The sequence below is a fragment of the Mugil cephalus genome, chromosome 23, assembly GCF_022458985.1.
Source record: "Mugil cephalus isolate CIBA_MC_2020 chromosome 23, CIBA_Mcephalus_1.1, whole genome shotgun sequence".
NCBI lineage: Eukaryota > Metazoa > Chordata > Actinopteri > Mugiliformes > Mugilidae > Mugil > Mugil cephalus.
Genome location: NC_061792.1, coordinates 6,726,564 through 6,744,022, shown reverse-complemented (window position 1 = coordinate 6,744,022; position 17,459 = coordinate 6,726,564). Strand labels below are relative to the sequence as shown.

The 17,459-nt window shown below is 51.2% G+C and overlaps 2 protein-coding genes across 7 annotated transcripts in view; one reads left to right on the top strand and one right to left on the bottom strand.

The window, feature by feature from the left end:
• raph1b (Ras association (RalGDS/AF-6) and pleckstrin homology domains 1b) overlaps window positions 1-15,882 on the top strand; it is a 35,169-nt gene extending 19,287 nt beyond the window's left edge. For 2 of the 5 annotated variants that reach the window (XM_047576125.1, XM_047576124.1), the window contains exons 4-18: window positions 2,277-2,396; window positions 2,704-2,809; window positions 2,896-3,090; window positions 3,168-3,601; window positions 4,082-4,168; window positions 4,605-4,679; window positions 7,362-7,439; window positions 9,119-9,278; window positions 9,538-9,659; window positions 9,943-10,008; window positions 10,088-10,231; window positions 10,575-10,685; window positions 10,953-11,172; window positions 11,260-11,396; window positions 11,478-15,882. In XM_047576125.1, the coding sequence (XP_047432081.1) occupies window positions 2,277-2,396; window positions 2,704-2,809; window positions 2,896-3,090; window positions 3,168-3,601; window positions 4,082-4,168; window positions 4,605-4,679; window positions 7,362-7,439; window positions 9,119-9,278; window positions 9,538-9,659; window positions 9,943-10,008; window positions 10,088-10,231; window positions 10,575-10,685; window positions 10,953-11,172; window positions 11,260-11,396; window positions 11,478-14,111 (4,689 nt within the window). In that variant the 3' untranslated portion in view covers window positions 14,112-15,882. The remainder of the gene's footprint in view (window positions 1-2,276; window positions 2,397-2,703; window positions 2,810-2,895; window positions 3,091-3,167; window positions 3,602-4,081; window positions 4,169-4,604; window positions 4,680-7,361; window positions 7,440-9,118; window positions 9,279-9,537; window positions 9,660-9,942; window positions 10,009-10,087; window positions 10,232-10,574; window positions 10,686-10,952; window positions 11,173-11,259; window positions 11,397-11,477) is intronic. The other 3 variants (XM_047576126.1, XM_047576127.1, XM_047576129.1) reach the window with 3 other exon arrangements.
• Window positions 15,883-15,999: 117 nt separating this feature from the next.
• On the bottom strand, window positions 16,000-17,302 carry spp2 (secreted phosphoprotein 2). 2 transcript variants are annotated; one of them, XR_007111347.1, is made up of 6 exons: window positions 17,133-17,302; window positions 16,938-17,065; window positions 16,750-16,872; window positions 16,412-16,570; window positions 16,278-16,323; window positions 16,000-16,178 (listed from the first exon to the last, which is right to left on the bottom strand). XR_007111347.1 is itself a non-coding variant. In XM_047576148.1 (6 exons), exons 1-6 carry the CDS (start codon window positions 17,182-17,184, stop codon window positions 16,075-16,077), a joined length of 564 nt encoding a protein of 187 aa, XP_047432104.1. In that variant the 5' UTR covers window positions 17,185-17,302; the 3' UTR covers window positions 16,000-16,074. The 2 variants fall into 2 exon arrangements, 1 of the variants encoding a protein (XP_047432104.1); XM_047576148.1 differs by having other exon boundaries at window positions 16,460-16,570.
• Between the last annotated feature and the right edge of the window lie 157 nt (window positions 17,303-17,459).

Below are 17,459 nucleotides of genomic sequence, written 5' to 3'. Positions count from 1 at the left end.
TATTTTCATAGCCTGTTATGCCCTGTTTTTCTTTTAACATTACATCTACATTGAAAATCCACCTGCAGCATTTGCGCAGGTCGGGAGCGCGAACGCTTACGGGCCTACCCGCGAACGTGTCACGCAGAACCACGGGGGGGGGTGACTGCTGTTTTAAACGCAGCCATTAAATGCGTGAGTCATCCGCCGCTTGTGTATTTACATATGGTGAATATTAGCAGACACACGGCTCGGGGTTCATTTGATTTTAGTCACTTCCTCTTTCGGTCTGCCTCCAGACAGCTATGATGTCATGCCCTGCAGCTCGCAGCGGGACGCTACTCACCTATGTACACACAAGTGGATGCGTCTCTTGGCTAAGGGGGGGCCCGGACGTGGAGCCACATTTAAGAGTAGCCAAGTTATTTAAAGGACGGATTTCGTAGTTGTGCAACAGTTTGGTTGGGTTAGTCAAAGGGTGGAGGAGTCTGGATCTGGCTTCCAGCAACCTCCCACCCACCAGTCAGTCCCCCCCCCCCCGTCCGGGGTAAGTGGCACGGACAGGACAGCTGGAGCTTCCTGTCAAGAAACAGGCCATGAGGGACATTAGGAATCCTGCACATCCTGGCCATTTCCTCTTCCGACTCCCACACATGCTCCGCCGGCGCATGGGATGTAATTTCAAACACGCATTCGGTCGACTTGTTTTTGTTTACATGCTTGGACTCGATCCTTCCCGTCTAGATGACAAGCGCCTCATGTATTTTAACGAGCGTGCCAAAGCAGGAAGCGATCCATCGAGCGTGTCGCGAGCGGAGGAAAAAAAAGGCGGTTGTACTAGCGCGGCCCGAAAAACGAGCCCTTTCAAGCGCCGAAACAGCTTCGAGCGTCTTTCAGCTGACCGGTTTTTTAATTTGCTTTCGTATTCCTGTTTGCTTTACCAAAGCCCGCCTCTTGTATTATCTTTGACCCTCCGCCTGAGAGTCTCACAACAAAGCCTTCAAATAGCTTCCCAAGTATTCATAATCACCACAAACATTAAAAAAGAAAACCACACGGACTCTGAGTCACACAGACATTTTACCGGATCAAACGAACGGGGGTCAACAAAAGGGGTTAATCCTGGTTTTTGGTACAGTCCCCGCTAGTGACTGACACCACATAGCGTGGATAGCGGGAGGGAGTGACGCCCTCTGAAAACATCAATGGGATTACTACCATCTGACTGGGCTGTGTTGGAGGCAGTGGGCTGTAACAAGATGTACAAACTCGGGCCGCTACGGTGTAATGTTACTCTCCTCCCTGCTCTCCTTCCACTTGGCAAGTGATTAGATGACATTCTTTGTCGATGCACGTCGGCATTCGCGGGTATTTATTCAGCCCCCTATGTTGGGTAATATCGGTTTATCTGAACTACGTGACTCCGCTGGTTCCAGTTAACGATAAAGAGAGGAAAAAAGGAAAAAAAAGAATCAAGGCTGCGCATTGACTGGAGCCAGTTTTTTTTTTGGTTTTTTTTGTTTTTAAGTCTAATCTGTGACCCCTTACTTTTTTAGTGTTTTGTCTCCTGTAAAGTGCCCTTGTCCTTCGTTTTAACCTGTGTTTGTGAACACATTGATTAGATTTGTGCTGTTTTTATTGTATTTTATTTTATTTTTTTGATTCTCAGAAGGTCTGAATTTTGTATTAAGATGCTTTAAGGAGATCTGATGACTTTGTTCAGTTGCATTTTTTTTTATCCAACTTGGATCTGCTTGTTGCACATATTCCCTTTGTGTCCAATAGAGGGAGCCAGACCATCAGCTTTTGGCCTCCCACAACCACAAGGGTTACACACTGTATCCACTGTGCACAAAATGGCTATTAATACCCCACGTTATTGGTTGAGATCATAATTTAGTGCTGATTTGTGCGTCCCAAGAGAACTCGGTGGTTCACATTATGCTCTGCGCCTCCTTCCACCTCCTTCCACCAGCCCCTCTCCCTCCCTCTCTCTCCGTCTCTTTTGGATCATGACATGGGCACGGAGGGTGTGTCGGTGGTGAACCAACACTACGACACTACAGGGCATTCCGGTGATCACACACCACGCGATGCCCGCTAGGGGTCCACGAGCGGTTGTCATGGTAACAGGCAGTGAGGTTGGCACGAGCTGAGCCGAAGGTTTTTTTTTTTTTCCTTTTCCTTTCCCGTTCAGCTCGTCCCTGCTACGTGGGCGTGACCTCATAGTGAATTTATGTGCGTGTCCTCGTCTGATAATTTCTTGCCTTCCCCCCCCCACCCCCCACCTGCTGTAGATGGAGCAGGTATCGGACGATGAGCTGGACCACGGAGCAGAGGAGGACAGCGACAAGGAGGACCAGGACCTGGACAAGATGTTCGGAGCCTGGCTGGGGGAGCTGGACAAACTCACACAGGTTAACACATACGCGCAAAGAGGGCGACACACACACAGACTCGCACAGGTAGAGGAGCGGAGAGAGGAGAGGAAGGACGGGGCTGTATCCATAGCAACCTTAACACTGCTAATCCTGTCTCCCTCTACCGTATCCTAGCAACTCCCCTCCCACCACTTTGAATCTTGTATTTCTAAGTGTGCGTGAAGGAGTGTAGCAGTGTTTAGATCCTGTGCTACTGTCACTGTGTGTGTGTGTGTTTTTTTTTTGTTTGTTTGTTTATTTTTGTGTATGTGCGCCTGATGTTTCGTGTGTGTGTGCGCTGCAGAGTCTGGATGACGGCAGGCCGCAAAAGACGCTGCAGAAGCCTCCTCTCAGGCAGGAGACGAACATGGCCAACTTCTCCTACCGCTTCTCCATGTACAACATAAATGGTGAGAGTGTGAAAACAGCCGCGCAGAACCCGTCCCCCTTTCCTCTCCGCTTGACCCCCTCTGTCCTTTATCTCGTCTCGCCGCAGAGGCGCTGAACCAGGGGGACACGGTGGACCTGGACGCCCTCATGGCCGACCTGTGCTCCATCGAGCAGGAGCTCAGCACCATTTCCAAACCGAACTCGACCTCCCGCAGCCAGAGCAAAGGCACGCAGAGAGGGCACGGGGGGCGCAGCGCCAGCACCAAGCACACGGGCACCGGTGGAGGGGGGAGCAGCGGAGGTAGCTGCTAGTTTTAGTGGCAATCGTAGACGTTTTTGTGTTTTTTTGCTTTGTTTAAACTTTGATTTCCCCGACAGGAAGTACAAGCAGCAGCACCCGGGCGTCGCCGGCCAACACCGTGCGCGGAGGCAGCGCGGGCACCCGCCCCGCCGCCGCCTCCAACATCTCCCTGGACGACATCACGTCCCAGCTGGAGAAGGCCTCGCTCAGCATGGACGAGGCGGCGCGCCAGACGTCCTCCTCGTCCTCCTCCTCCTCCTCGTCCTTCTCCTCCTCCACCCTGCGGCGGCCGTCGTCCGGCTCGTCCGGCGGCGGGGCGGCCCAGCAGCACCGGAGGGCCGGCTCGGTGGGCGCCGTCAGCGAGCAGGAGGCCGCGTCGCAGCGGTCCAGCGTGAACTCGGCGTGCGCCTCGGCGTCCAGCATGGACTCCCTGGACGCGGACAAAGTGCTGATGGGCGGAGAGGCGGAGGGCAGCCCGAGCACGCAAGGACAAAGCCAGACCAGCACGGAGGTATGTCCAACATTTAAGACGCAGATGTAGTAACTCCAGATTTACTGGTAAGTGAAATGCGTGGGCAGAAAAAGCAGAATGAACCGACCTTAATCCTAAACGTGCACGTTTAAGCACGTGCGATGAGGAGCTGCATGGCATATGTGGAGCTAATGCACAATACCTCATGTGTATTGTGCATCTCATGCGCTTCGCTAAATACGCTGTAATCTCAAGTGTGACTCGGATTACAACGTAAACGCCTGCCTTCGCATGAGCTCTTAAAGCACATTGACTCACTAACAAAAGCAAAAAGCCGATGAAGATGTTTAGATTAAAAAAGTTTATAAGTAACTTGCATGTCCCCTGCTACCCCTCCTCCCCTTGCACGTGTTTACATTGTCTGTGTTTGCATCCCCTCTCATATTTGCGGCCTCCGTCCGTCACGCCTGCACCTCGCGACCCCCCCTCCCTGAATCCCCTCCCCCGCCCACGCACCAGCATGTCACACTGCGACGGGCCAACGGTAACCCGGCCAGGCGGCAGCTTGACTTCACCTCACGGGAGAGTGAGATGGATCGGGCAACTGTAAGTGCATGTGTGCGAGTAGCATGTGTTTAGGACGTCATACGGTTAGAGTGCAAGCACATTTTTTTTTTTTTAACTGTGTGATGTCAGATTTTTTTTTGTTTGGTTTCGTGTGTAATGGTGTGAAAGTGGTGGACTTGTTGTTGTGTAGCCGTAGGAGTGCGAGTTCCCACACTCGAGTTTTCTCTGTGCATATCTATCTCACAATCATTGCCTCTTTACCCACAGCCGCAGCTAATGACAACCACACCACTACTGCTGCTGCAGCGCTTCATTCACGGAAATTTTCTCTTGCTTCCACCCTTAAACCAAAAAAAAAAAAGATCAAAACACCTGCGATTAATAACCCTCAGAGAATCATCCGGCCCTGACTTCTCTATATTTTGTCTTTCTCTCCTCTCTGCCCTCCTCTCTGTCCACTCCCCTTCACCCAAAGCACTCCTATCTGGACCGAGAAACCTCGCTCATTCTGAAAAGCATAGCTGGAAAGCCTTCTCACCTCCTGACCAAGGTGACTTCCCTCAAACACTACGCTCTTCTTCTTCTTTTGGCGCCGTCTTTACTCGTGCTCTTTCCTTGCTCTTGCATGTCTCGTTCGGAGGAAAAATCCACTCCAAGGAAGATTTTTATTTTTGTTTTCATTTGTGGAAATTGCACAAATTAAGAAACAAAGTGGCGCCAAAGTAAAGTCCAAGTCCACAACTTTGCAACAGAGTGGATTTTTCCTCCGTTTTATTTACGTGCACATAGATTAAATACACTTGGTTGTTTTTTTCCTTCACCGGAACGTGGTCTTTTATCTGTTGGTCTCTGTCCATTTGCTTCCTCGTTCTGTCTTCAGCTCGCTTTTGATTTTTGATCTGCACGCTAACTTAATAAGCTTCTATTGTTTTGTTGAACAGTGACAGCTCTGGACGTCCATCAAACCCATTCATATATAAACATGTGCCTGGTAAAAGAGGAGTCTGTTTATCACTCCGTACACTTCCACCGATTGGCCAGTGGGTGGAAGTGCAATTTTAAAAAAATATTTTTTATTCTTCTCAAAATCAAGATGGCCGACAGAGAGCGCCAAGCACCTCGAAAATTTTGTGTAAATACTTCCATAGCAGGGCACCACACAAAAAAAAATTATGCTCGCAACAAGTAAGAATTAATATAACTGTTAAAGTTTCTGGATATTTATTCTATACTAGGAGCAATCTGTAATTAACCATGTGAGTTGAAAATTTTGTAAAAAAAAATCAATTGCATCATTTTTTATATGCCTAAAGAGGAATAGAAATACACAGGAAATTTTTTTGACCAAGGTTATCATAATTCATGCATAAAGAAATGTAAATTTGTGGAGGAAAAGTTAAAAAAAATATATACAAAAAATGTCTCATCAACCAAGGATTTTGCGACCCTCCCTGCAGTACCTCCACGGAGCCCCTAGGGGTCACCTTAACCTCCTGTTGAAGACCTATGCTCTAGTAAAAGATGCATACTTTTCATAAATCCCCATTAGCGGTTCTGATTTTGGATTATTTTCCCCTTTAGTCGTCTCCCTTTATTTATTTAAATATAATAAAAAAGTAAAGCTGGCTCACTAAGCAAAACAGTTCATTTCCTCTGCAGCGTCGCAGCCAGACTTTCCGAACACTTTTACGTAACAGAACCATGAAATTAATTCAGTGTTTCAAAGCCATTGGAAGGTTTCTGGCATAATTTCCAAGCTCACAGACTTGCACATGTAGGCAGAAAGCGTCTCAAAGAGAAAGTAGTCCGAGGGGGCGCCTCGGCCTCCCATAACTAACGCGTATTCTCAGAATGCTGAATGAGCTCGGGATGTTTGGGAACAAGTAAGATGGGAGAGAGACCCTAGAGACATCAAAGCGGAGATTTTTTTTTTTTTTTTTTTTTCCGGCGAGGCAGAAGAGCCTCCTTTTTTAAAATTGGCTCCGGTGTGAAGGTGGAGTTGAAGGCGGATAATATAAAAAAGCAGGGTGTCATGCGGAGATGGAATAAAGGTGGGGACAGTGAGATGGAGCTCAGGTTGACTCTCTCCCACTCTCGCCTCTAAAAACCTGCCGCTGCTGTGCATTGGCCCGACAGAGCTTCCTTGCCGTTAATGTGTGCGGGTCCCTGCTCAGTCATGTGGAAAAGGTTGGGTCTGGGTCAAGGAGGGAGGCGGGGGGTGAGATAAGAGGCTTGGGGAGCGGCGGCCGACCTCCCCTCCTCCCCTTCTTCGCCCTCGTCCGTGCCTCTTGTAAACACACTTCAAATATTCAGCACCTCTCCCCATTCACCTAAATCCCGCTCTCCATCCTTGTCGCTGTGGTTTGGCCGGAGTCGGTCACGGTCCTCGTCCTCGATTGGCCACGGGGTCTCGTCCTCCCCATTCTACTATTTTTGTGGGGAGGGATTATGCTCCATCGATTGGGCACGCTCCCAGACGCCTGGTATGAAGGGAGGAAGCGAGCGATGGAGAGCAGGAAGAGAGAGGGTGGGAGGATGGAAGGGGGAGGGGCATTGTCCTCCCTGCTATCTGACTTGGGGGTTTTTTAGATAAACTGTGCTCTCGTCGGGCGCACATGCACCGCATGTCACAGAGCCTCGGAGTCGCCGCTTTGATGGAGGACGCCGGAGTAACTTTTTGAATCGGGAAAAGCGGCTGGCTGGTTTACTTTTTAGTCGATTTCTCCGGTTTTCATCATGGTTTATGGATCTTCCAGTGGATGGCTTGGGTGCCATCCGAGCTGATCCAGCAGCATCCATCTGCAGACTCTCTTCTTTCTGAAGGGGGGTAGGGTCTCCTATTATTGTTTCCCCCCTGCCGGTGGAGCGAGATCAAAGAGGAGCCGCCAATCCAGTGCGGACCCCGTACAAGCGTAGCGCCATATTTGAAGGGAACAATGTGACGACGGCGGCGGCGGCGGAGGCGGTTTAGCATCATTGCGGTTACTTGCGTCCCGAATGCTAAAACGTAGCAGCTTACACAACCTGTAGAATGGAGGTGATGGCGTCTTGTTGGAGGGGACAGGTAAGCAGAGGGATATGTTTAAAAGCTCAAGCGCGTTGGCGACTGTTTAATGGAGTTGCATGTGCACGGAGGAATGAGGAGGATGAGGCAGGGCTGTGGAATCAAAGGGGAAAGGTTGTTTTTGTGTGACTGACTGTTAACCGTGCTCCTGTGTGTCCATCCATCCAGGAGGAGCAAGCTGCCAAACTGAAGGCAGAGAAGATCAGAGTCGCCCTGGAGAAAATCAAGGAGGCGCAGGTCAAAAAGGTAGAACCACCGACCCTCTCTCTTTAAAGAAAAGCATGATCACCATAATCGCCGTCTCCTCGTATCCATTTCTTTGTGAACTTCATTCACGGCGAGGCGCTGGGGAAAAATAGGTCATTGCGGCGTTTGATTCTGTGCGCGCGTCAGCTGGGTGAGGAGGGAGCAAGGAATCTGGAGACTGGAAGGGGGGGAGACTTCTGAAAAAGACAATGCAGACAAGTTCTAATGCGAGACGTGGTATTTAGAGGAGAAGACGACGGCGACGACGACGGCTGATTTTCCGGCGAATAACCCCTCCGTTGGGAGGCTGGTGTTGCTCTCCGCCGATAGGCCGCTACCGCCGGTGAATGAGCCGTCTCTGCAGACGACAGCGGCGCCATTTAATGCCCTTTTAAACTCAATGAACGAATGTCTCGGCAAACAAGTGGATGCATAATGAGAAGATAAAGGGCGCATAGAATAAACACAAATCCTAAGGCAAGTGTTCTCGGTGTAACTTTTTTTTTGTTCAAGGATTTGTGAGGGGGTAACTCCTCTAAGAAATGTAGGTCAGACGCCTCAGACGTCTGAGGGTCTCTCTCGCCCTCTCATTGGTTCAAGTTGCACGTCAGTCACCAGTACAAATCCGCTGATTGGAATTCGGGGGTTTGCGATATGGGCCGACGACGGCTTCATTTGGCCTCGCACCAAGACTTGGGATCTCGCGTCGGCCGTGTGACTTTGCGACTTTGCCGGACTTGGCTCGTGCGTCCGTCACGTTCAGATTAGAGTAATCCGGCTCCTTGTGGAGGACGTTTAGCTGCTTATAGAGGCAAAACTTTGGCCGGATTGTCGCGTCGTTTAGAGGCCGACACTGTGACCTAGGGCTGGAGCGGTATGACTTGTGTGTCCACAACATTTTCTACTGGCTGAGAGAGGAATTAATGCAGCAGATTGACTAAGGATGGACTTTTTATACTGTGATGATGAGTAAATATTGTAGTATAATCCCGCACTAGTGGTAAAACGGGTTTGCATGGCCCTGTGTTAGCACTGACTACTGATGTGGAAACCCGGGGACATTTACAGCTGCGAGATAAAAAAAATAATTAAATGTTATCAAGATGAAATGAGGAAACAATTACAGTCTCATTTATTTTGACATATTTATTCATAGTTAAACTGCTATATCTGTAATGTCAATAGCAATGCAATCGGCTACCATAATAACTGTAGTCTGCGCGCAACATTTTTTTTTTCTCATTCATAAAAAGCTACAAATTGGGGACATTTTCGGGGACAGTTTTAGCCAGAGGACAGGTCATCCAAAACGGGGAGTGTCCCCAGGAATGCACAAGTCTTCTCGTTCTGCCGCTCCGTCATTCGGGAATTTCCGTCTTCACCACGCCTCGCAGTGACGGAACTTCACTTTCACTTTTTTACAAAAGAAAATTTAAACAATACCGGTATTCAGTATTAACCAAGATGTAAGAGCCCATGGTTCCTGCGACAAATCTTTTCCTTTAAGCTTTTAACTTTTATTGTTATATGGTAAGTAATGTTTTATTTACACGATAGTACAACTATAGAATAAAATACTACTTTAAACTACAAGAATACATAGAATAATAAAATAGATTTAATTAAATTGTCTAATAGTGAATAATCTATCGCATGCTGCTCCTTCTCTTCTCCCTCAGCTGGTGATCAGGGTCCACATGTCGGACGAGAGCTCCAAGACCATGATGGTGGACGAGCGGCAGACGGTCAGGCAGGTGCTGGACAGCCTGCTGGACAAGTCTCACTGCGGCTACAGCCCCGACTGGTCTCTGGTGGAAACCATCACCGAGCTACAGATGGGTAAACGGAGCAGTCAAATAAAAACTCGCGGCACATGGACTGCATTTCATTTTTATTACTTTGCGCACGCAAAGCAGGAAACCCGGGTGACTTTGGGCTAATTGTCAGAATCTGCCTCACCCAAAGAAAACACCAACTCCCTGCAGGGAGGAAATTAAGAGCGCAGTCGCGTGTCAGCAAAAAAAAAAAAAAGAAAAGAAGAAGAAAAATGCACATCCAGCATCTTGTGTTCATTACTCCCCCTTTCGCCTTTTCTCAGAGCGCATTTTCGAGGATCACGAGAACCTGGTGGAGAATCTGTTAAACTGGACCCGGGACAGCCACAACAAGCTCATGTTCATTGAGCGCATCGAGAAGTACGCCCTGTTCAAGAACCCGCAGGTGAAAGTCCGCGACACTGCTAACACACCGACATATTATCTTCTTCGTAGTCCCTTTAGCTTCTCTGGATTCAGTGTGTAAATACTAAAAGCACGTACTGTACACACACACACACACACACACACACACACACACAGATAGTTTATGCATGCTGAGAGTGTGCGCACAGCCAGAGAGTGAACACGGGAGTGTGTTATGAGTCAGAAGTAGGTCAAAGCGAGTAAAGGTGAATAATTTATTTAACATATGACGCTCCTCCATTCACTTCACATTTCTTCTCCAGAACTATTTGTTGGGGCGGAAGGAGACGTCAGAAATGGCCGACAGGAATAAAGAGGCTTTGTTGGAGGTACGATTACACACAAGCACAGCCACGTCCATCACACTATTATGCTCAAGAGCAGTACTTATAAGTGTACATGTTTCAGGAGTGTTTCTGCGGTGGCTCGGTGTCCGTGCCAGAGATCGAGGGTGTCCTGTGGCTCAAAGAGGACGGGAAGAAGTCATGGAAGAAGCGCTACTTCCTCCTCAGGGCTTCGGGGATCTACTACGTCCCCAAAGGCAAAGCCAAGGTCAGTCGCGTCACTCAGTGAAGATGCGGGAACTGAAATGTGGAGCTGGGGTTATGAGAACCAGATCCACACAGTGTGCTCTTTGGTATTTCCTGCTCCGGCCTTTGAACAACAGAACCTGCAGACAATGCACGCCTCGGGTGGATTTGCTGCGCACATGTGGTCTATTTTTAGCTCCGTCATCCTCCAGAGTCATTTTCAGTTGCTGCATCTGTATTGTTTTATTTATTTGAATTTCAGATCTTTGCATGAGCTGGGAAGCAGGTTAAATTAATTTGTGTATCCAACCAGACACTGATTTAGAAATGTTGAACTCTAACTTCCCGTGTCATCTCCTCTGCAGGCGTCCAGAGATCTCGTGTGCTTCCTGCAGTTGGACCACGTTAACGTGTATTACGGCCAGGACTACCGCAGCAAATACAAGGCTCCCACTGACTACTGCCTGGCGCTGAAGGTGAGCATTTCTCTCTAACCCGAGTGTAGAGGCGCCCTGGAGACACATTAACGAGCATTCTCCATGCATTTACTGCTTCCTGTTAGATAACACGCCTATTCATAGCACCCCGGATTCCAAACAAGTCACTTACGTTTGATTTGATGTTATTGTCGTTTAATAAGCAGGCTGTTTTATCGCCCGCTTCATTGTGTTTAAACAATGATCCAGTAATGGCCAGGAGACGCTCATGATGTACGCATAATGTGTGTTTACTTGTCGTTCCAGCATCCACAAATCCAGAAGAAGTCGCAGTACATCAAGTATCTGTGCTGCGACGACGTCCGCACCCTGCACCAGTGGGTGAATGGAATTCGTATCGCCAAGTATGGGAAGCAGCTGTACGTGAACTACCAGGAAGCCATGAAGAGGACGGAGGCGGCCTACGATTGGTCCTCTCTGTCCACCTCCAGCATCCGGTCCGGCTCCAGCTCGGCCAGCATACCAGGTTAGCTGGTTCGCTCGCATCGTTTCAGTTTTTAATCCGTTGGTTCTCTCGGGGGAAGGCTCACGTGTCGTTCTCGTGCTCTTTCAGAGTCCCAGTCTAATCATTCAGGCCATTCAGACAGCGGGGTGGACACGGGCTCCTCTCATGGTCGGTCCCAGAGCGTGGTGAGCTCCATTTTCTCTGAAGCCTGGAAGAGGGGCACCCAGATTGAGGAAAGCTCAAAGGTACGGCTTCCTTTAACTTCTCAGGGATTAAGTAAAGCGGTTTGTTCGGGAATATTTGATTCACGCTTAATTTCTCCGCAGATGAGGATGGAGGCGTCCAGATCTGCCACTCTGCCACACGGTTCCCACGTCCACCGGCATCACAGCCAACATTCGGTGGACCACCAAGCCCTGACGCCCCCACCGGTTCAGCCTCCGGTGCAGCCTCCGGTGCAGCCTCAACCTCACCAACAGCACCCGCCGCAGCCCCAGACGCCAACCCAGCCACAACACCAGCACCTGCCTCCCCAGCCCCAGTCTCCTCAGAAGGCCCTTCAGCCACCACAACCACCACCACAGGCTCCTCCACCAGGGCCTCAACAGCAGCAGCAGCAGCCGCCGCCCCCCACCATCAGCGGCTACGAACACGTGCCGCCGCCCCGCGCCATCAGCGGCTACGACCACGCGCCGCCACCCCACGCCATCAGCGGCTATGACCACGTGCCGCCGCCACACACCATCAGCGGCTACGACCACGTGCCGCCGCAACAGCCAGATTTTGCGCCTCCTCCTCCTCCTCCGCCGCCACCTCCGCCGCCTCCCCCGCCCCCCGTTCAGATGGTGTCGCACCACTCTCCGGCTCCGACCATGTACAAGTACAGCACGATCACCAGGCTCCAGAACCAGATGGCCTCCCAAGCTGCCAACCACCACAAGCTGCCCCATCACCTCCACGCAATGGCTCACCAAGTCCTGCCCCCTCCCCCGACTCCGCCCGCACAGGTCAACAAACCCAACGTGAACCACATAGCCGCAAGGACTACTGTCCCGCCTCCACCTCCCCCACCCCCTCCGCCGTCCATGCCAACCCCTGGGTCAGCCATGGCCGTATTGCGGCGGGGTCCTCCCAGCCCAGCGACCCCACCTGCCTTCATCCCTCCACCCCCAGTTCCTCCACCTGCTCCACACGCCAATGGATTAGCATTTCCTCCCCCTCCCTCTCCTCCTCCACCACCTCCCGCTTCGCCTCCAGTGAGTCAGCCCATTTACCCCAACGGGCTGAAGCAGGCACTGAAGGAGCGCTTTCCCAGCCCACCCCGGGACCTCCTGTCTCCAAACGGCAGCCTTGAGGAGTCTCCGCCGCCTGCCCCTGCTCCACCACCTCCTCCCCCTCCGCCACCGCCCCCGCCACCACCTCCTCCCCCTCCGCAGCAGTTCCCAGTGCCACCCCAGTTTCCACCGGCTCCTGCACCTCCACCGGCGCCACCCAAAACCTTCACCCCTGGCTTCGTCCCTCACACCGCCCCTAAGCCTATGTCGCCAGTCTCCCCATTTCCTCCCGCCCCACCTCCCGCTGCCATGGGTGGCCCAACCCCTACTCCGCCGCCACCACCGCCCCCTCCTCCACCGGCTCCCCTCAAGAAGCAGTTCAGCCTCCAGGCGGGCCACTCCTCCGGGCACCCTCCTCCGACTCTGCCGAAGCAGCACAGCCTCTCTAAGCCAGCGACCGTTCCCACAGGTGCTCCTCCGACCATGTCTCTCGTCAAACAGCTGGCAAGTCAGTTTCCAGGAGCTTCATCTCAAACACTAAACCACACAGAGAGCCCCAAAGCCCCTCTGTCCCCACCTGCCGTCAAGACCAAACCCAAATGGCAGCCTGGAGGCGGCCAGCAGCTACAGTCTCCAGAGTTCCCACCTCCTCCTCCAGACAACAACGCTAGCTTCCCTGCACCTCCTCCTCCTCCACCACCTCCTCCAGCACCCGTTACAGGCCCAACACCTCCTCCTCCTCCGCTCCCCCCTGGAAACCTCGGCTCCCCCACAAGGAGGTCACCCTCTGGCTCGTTCAGTGTGGGAGGCAAGAAGCCTCCTCCCACCCCCCAGAGGAACTCCAGCATCAAGTCCAACTCTTCAGCGTCGTACGAAGAGTCCAGAAGAAATTTGCTCAGCAAGTTTGCCCCCCAGGGCAACACCTCTTCTCCCCCTCCGTGTCCCACCTCCTCTTCCACCGGATCCCCTTCCAAGGACTCCTCAGCCGGACCCCGTGCTCCCCCAAAACCAGGCAAGCTCAACCTGGCTAACCTGCCGTTGGCGCTGCAGTCAAAAGTGAGTCAGGCGAAGCAGTCCGGTGGCGACTTTCCTTCCCCACCACCTGACTGCGCCTACTTCCCACCTCCTCCCCCTGCGTCCGAGCTCTTCCCCCCTCCGCCGCCCCCAGGAAATGACACGCACAGCGGTGGACCTCCCAGAGTGGCTGTGGTCAACCCTCAGCCCCAAGCTCCCCCGCCGCCGCCACCCATATCCCTCGTCAGCAACTCCACGTGGGGCAAGAGCTCACTGAAAAAGACTCCGCCGCCCACGCTCGTGCGTCGCAGTAACACCACCCCCGAACCTCCTCCGCTGTCCCCGCCTCCACCCACCTCCCCAAAGGGCGGCTCGGGACAGCCCAATTTCCTGGAGGACCTCAACCGGACACTGAAGCGAAAGTCCGTGGGTCGCCAGGGTTCCGTCAGCTCTGCCGGCCTCTCGGGGAAGCTGGACCCCGTGGGGACTATGGACGACATGGCGCTGCCCCCGCCGCCCCCCGAGCTGCTACTGGACCAAGGAAAGCAGAGCAACGGAGGGAACGGCGGCTACATGTCCGGAAACATCTCAGGCTATGCAACGCTACGACGAGGTCCCCCGCCCGCGCCACCCAAACGGGGGGACACCACCAAGCTCACGGGAGAGTGTTGAACTTAAACGATTAAAAAATGGACAAATTCAACCCTAAGATGCTCCTGTCCTCATTGGATCGCAGTGACGAACACATGACTGTGTATATACTGAAAGCCAAACCAGACCATGGACTACGAGTGTTTGCTAATGATTTTTACCACGCTAGGCATCCTGGATCAGTTGGGGTTTTAAGTTACAAAAAAAAAAATATTACTTCTTTGTGATTGTCTAAACTATTGGCCTCCGTGGTAAGCCCCTCCTGTCTGGTACACCGAGCACAGTTAAGCGAACACTATAACCATGCAAATATTACTGGATCCAGGTCTGAGCCAAATCATCTATCCGCTTCTTTGCCATAAGTTTGTGCCACGTACTGGAGACAACAACAAAAAAAAAAACAAAACAAAGAGAGAGAGGAAACCCGTTGAGGGGGAGATCTTTCTGCTTTTTGGTACTGCATGGACCACGTGTAACAACAAGCTGTAAATCATGGAGCTGCTCCGGTGTGTGCGCATGTGTGAGAGAACGAGAGAAGCAGAGACTGACTTTGCATGCATGCATCGTGTGCGTGCATGGATGTATGATTTAATGGTGAGTAGTTAACCATTAGGGAAGGCCTTCTCGTTACAGGGACTGTTAGGTTTGCTTTTATATAAAATTATTTAATGACCGATAAATGGAAGGATTTTTTTATAAGTGTCTTTTAATAGCTGGTCAACAAAGCAAAAGGAGCGGGGGCGACGGTCGCGGGCTCGGAGGAATGTATGTGGAAGGCGTTTTTTTTTTAAAACGAAACACTAGATTGCAGTAACGCAGATGCGCTCAGACCCGTCGTCCCACGCATTTCTAGTCTGCTTCAGCGCTCGTTAAAAATGCAAATCAGAAGGAAGCCTTATTCCCAAAGTCTTGCACAGAGGTTAAAACAGAAAGGAGATATCTTCCTCGAGGCTCAGCAGAGTCTGGACTGTGCAACTGGGGGGGACAAAAAAATCTGCTTTTATTTAATGCAAAACTCGTATTGGACTTCTGTAAATGGAGAGGAGGCTTGTGGTGACGTATCTTCGTGGACTGTGTGAGTTCCCTGTGTGTTGGCTTGATTTCGGACCTTATCCTTCAGTTTGTATCTGTACAGTCGCAGCTGCCGCTCCGTCGCCGCCTCCTTTAGTCGCACGGCATCCCCGTCCAGGACGTACAGGCCGGATTGAACCGAGCGAAAGCCTGGTCAATGTACAGAGCGCCAGCTGATAACAGAAACCGTCGGACTTGCATTTAGACTGAATGTCAACATTGTGTCTGTTGAGTCTTCATGGTGCCATTGCAGCTCCGGACAAAGGTCGCTTCTTTTTGTATCTAGATAGCCGATCATGAAGGGTTTTCATTTCTGGCAGCAACGCCTTGATCTTTAGGGTGCTAACGTGTCCCCCTGAGGAAGTCAACACAGTGCCCTCGCGTTGCCAGGGTTGCATATCATAAACGTTTCAGATCCTTAAGACTGAATTATTGTGGAAATGCCGTGGTGGAAGCTTTTACAGACTTTTCAGAGGCGAGGCGAAGATACGATGGTGCATTCCACACAGAGAGCCCGTATAACATGCTATTCGTACCTTTTCTTATAATATCATCGTCCATCGTAATCAGGAAGTTTGCTCCAGTACGGTATGTAAGTTATTGATGTGCTGATGTGTGAACATGTGGGGCCAAATGGAATGAAGAAAAGTGGTTACAGGTGGAGGAACTCTGTCCTCTTGCATATAAACTGAAAAATCACAATATAAATGTTGAAACCAGACTTGAACCTGTCTCAGAGTCCTTATTTAACTCAATCAAGCGTTTGTTTCTGTGGGCCCCGTGCGCCCTCTAGTGCTCACATGCCGCCTTGCACTAAAATAAAAAGGAGACAAAGTCGTAGCGTTAAAAGTCATTTTAATTCAAGTTTCTGTCCTGATCAGCACCATGAATGTGTCTAGAGTGAGCTGGACTGTCACACCATGAAGTTGCTAAAGGTGTCTCCTCTGGGTTGGACGTCAACGGCTCGGTTTTGGAAGAAGCGTCCGGGCTGGACGGGCGCTGCATTCGGAGCTGGGTCTGTCGTGGTGGGGGGTTAATAAAAAAAAATAGCTTTCTCAATCCAGGTTTGAGTAACTTAACCACCTGACTTTGCCGTGCCAAGTAAAACGTGCCTACCTCTGCTTGCAAACGGGACGTATTCTTGCCTCCTCCTAGAGAACACCTGCGGAATGAAAGCCTCCACCTTTACCCGTGTACCGTACTGTGCTGTATGCCCCTTTGAGGGCAACCGTGTTTGCCTTTACTTTTACCTTTATTCAGGGTATGTCTGTGTAAATAGCGCCAGGCTGTGCCCTCACCTCCTCGCTGGACTCTGAGCTGGAGCTGGAGCTGTCGTGGCCGCATCTGAGGGAGACCACCTGGGTCGAGGTGGAGGAGATTCGCACCCAGGTGGAGCAGGAGAGGGACGGCTGGAGCAGAGGAGGGAAAGAAAAAGCACGAGGAGATTTGATAAACTCAGTGAACTCGTGCCTGTGTAAACTGGCTGCAACAGTCGGTCAACATGTGTCTAGACTTGAGGTATCAGTAAATGACTTTAATACACTGTGAATATTTTATTGAAGATTAGGAGTTTTTAAATGTGTCTCACCACAAAGAAGCCAGGCCTGAAGGCGCACGTCTGTGGATCCTTCCCGGAAGCCTTTGCGCACTCCGTCTCTTTAATGCCGAACGGCATCATAAGGTCGACGGTGTCCAGGCCTCTGGGAATCACCTGACACGTGTGCACGTGGTATTAATATCAGGTGTCGATTCCTCTTAAGTGATGTGCAGACTCACCTTCGTGACGGAGGCTCGAGTCACTCGGTAAAGATGATCCACGGCGTACACGGAGTTGACCTCTGCCACCGCCGCCCCAAGGCCCTTGTCCGCCATGGACTGCAGCTCATAGTTGCGCAGCGGAGCGCCTGCAAGATCGTGCATTAGAGCGGGCTGCAGTTACTGAACCTCGCTTTGGGGTGAAGATATTCTCACCTGTGCATCCCAGAGACTGCAGCAGGGCCAGGAGGAGCACGCACGACCTCATCTTCACTAGCACCAAAATGAGAATGACCCTTTCGGCTCGCCTCCCTTAAAATACCGCCTCCTCCCTCTTCCTCCTCCTCCTCCTCTGCTCTCAGGCCAGCTTCCTTCACGCAATCGCTCCCGACCTTTGTTCAGCGCCATTGATCCCAGGCGGACGCAAACGAGATAAAAGCTTTCGCTCACATCATGTGTTTGATGTTCTTTACTCACGCTGTTGACGACTTAAATTCATCCAAATCAATAAATGCAACACACCTGTAACAGGCGTCCCCCATA

What these genes read in the sequence shown, in the direction of transcription:
- spp2 (XM_047576148.1), bottom strand. Translation starts at nt 17,184, where the DNA reads ATGAGGTCGTGCGTGCTCCTCCTGGCCCTGCTGCAGTCTCTGGGATGC. An exon ending in GCAGTCTCTGGGATGCACAG is followed by an intron (nt 17,066 to 17,132) that starts GTGAGAATATCT and finishes ACGATCTTGCAG; the next exon opens with GCGCTCCGCTGCGCAACTAT. An exon ending in CGTCCCGTTTGCAAGCAGAG is followed by an intron (nt 16,179 to 16,277) that starts GTAGGCACGTTT and finishes CCACCACGACAG; the next exon opens with ACCCAGCTCCGAATGCAGCG.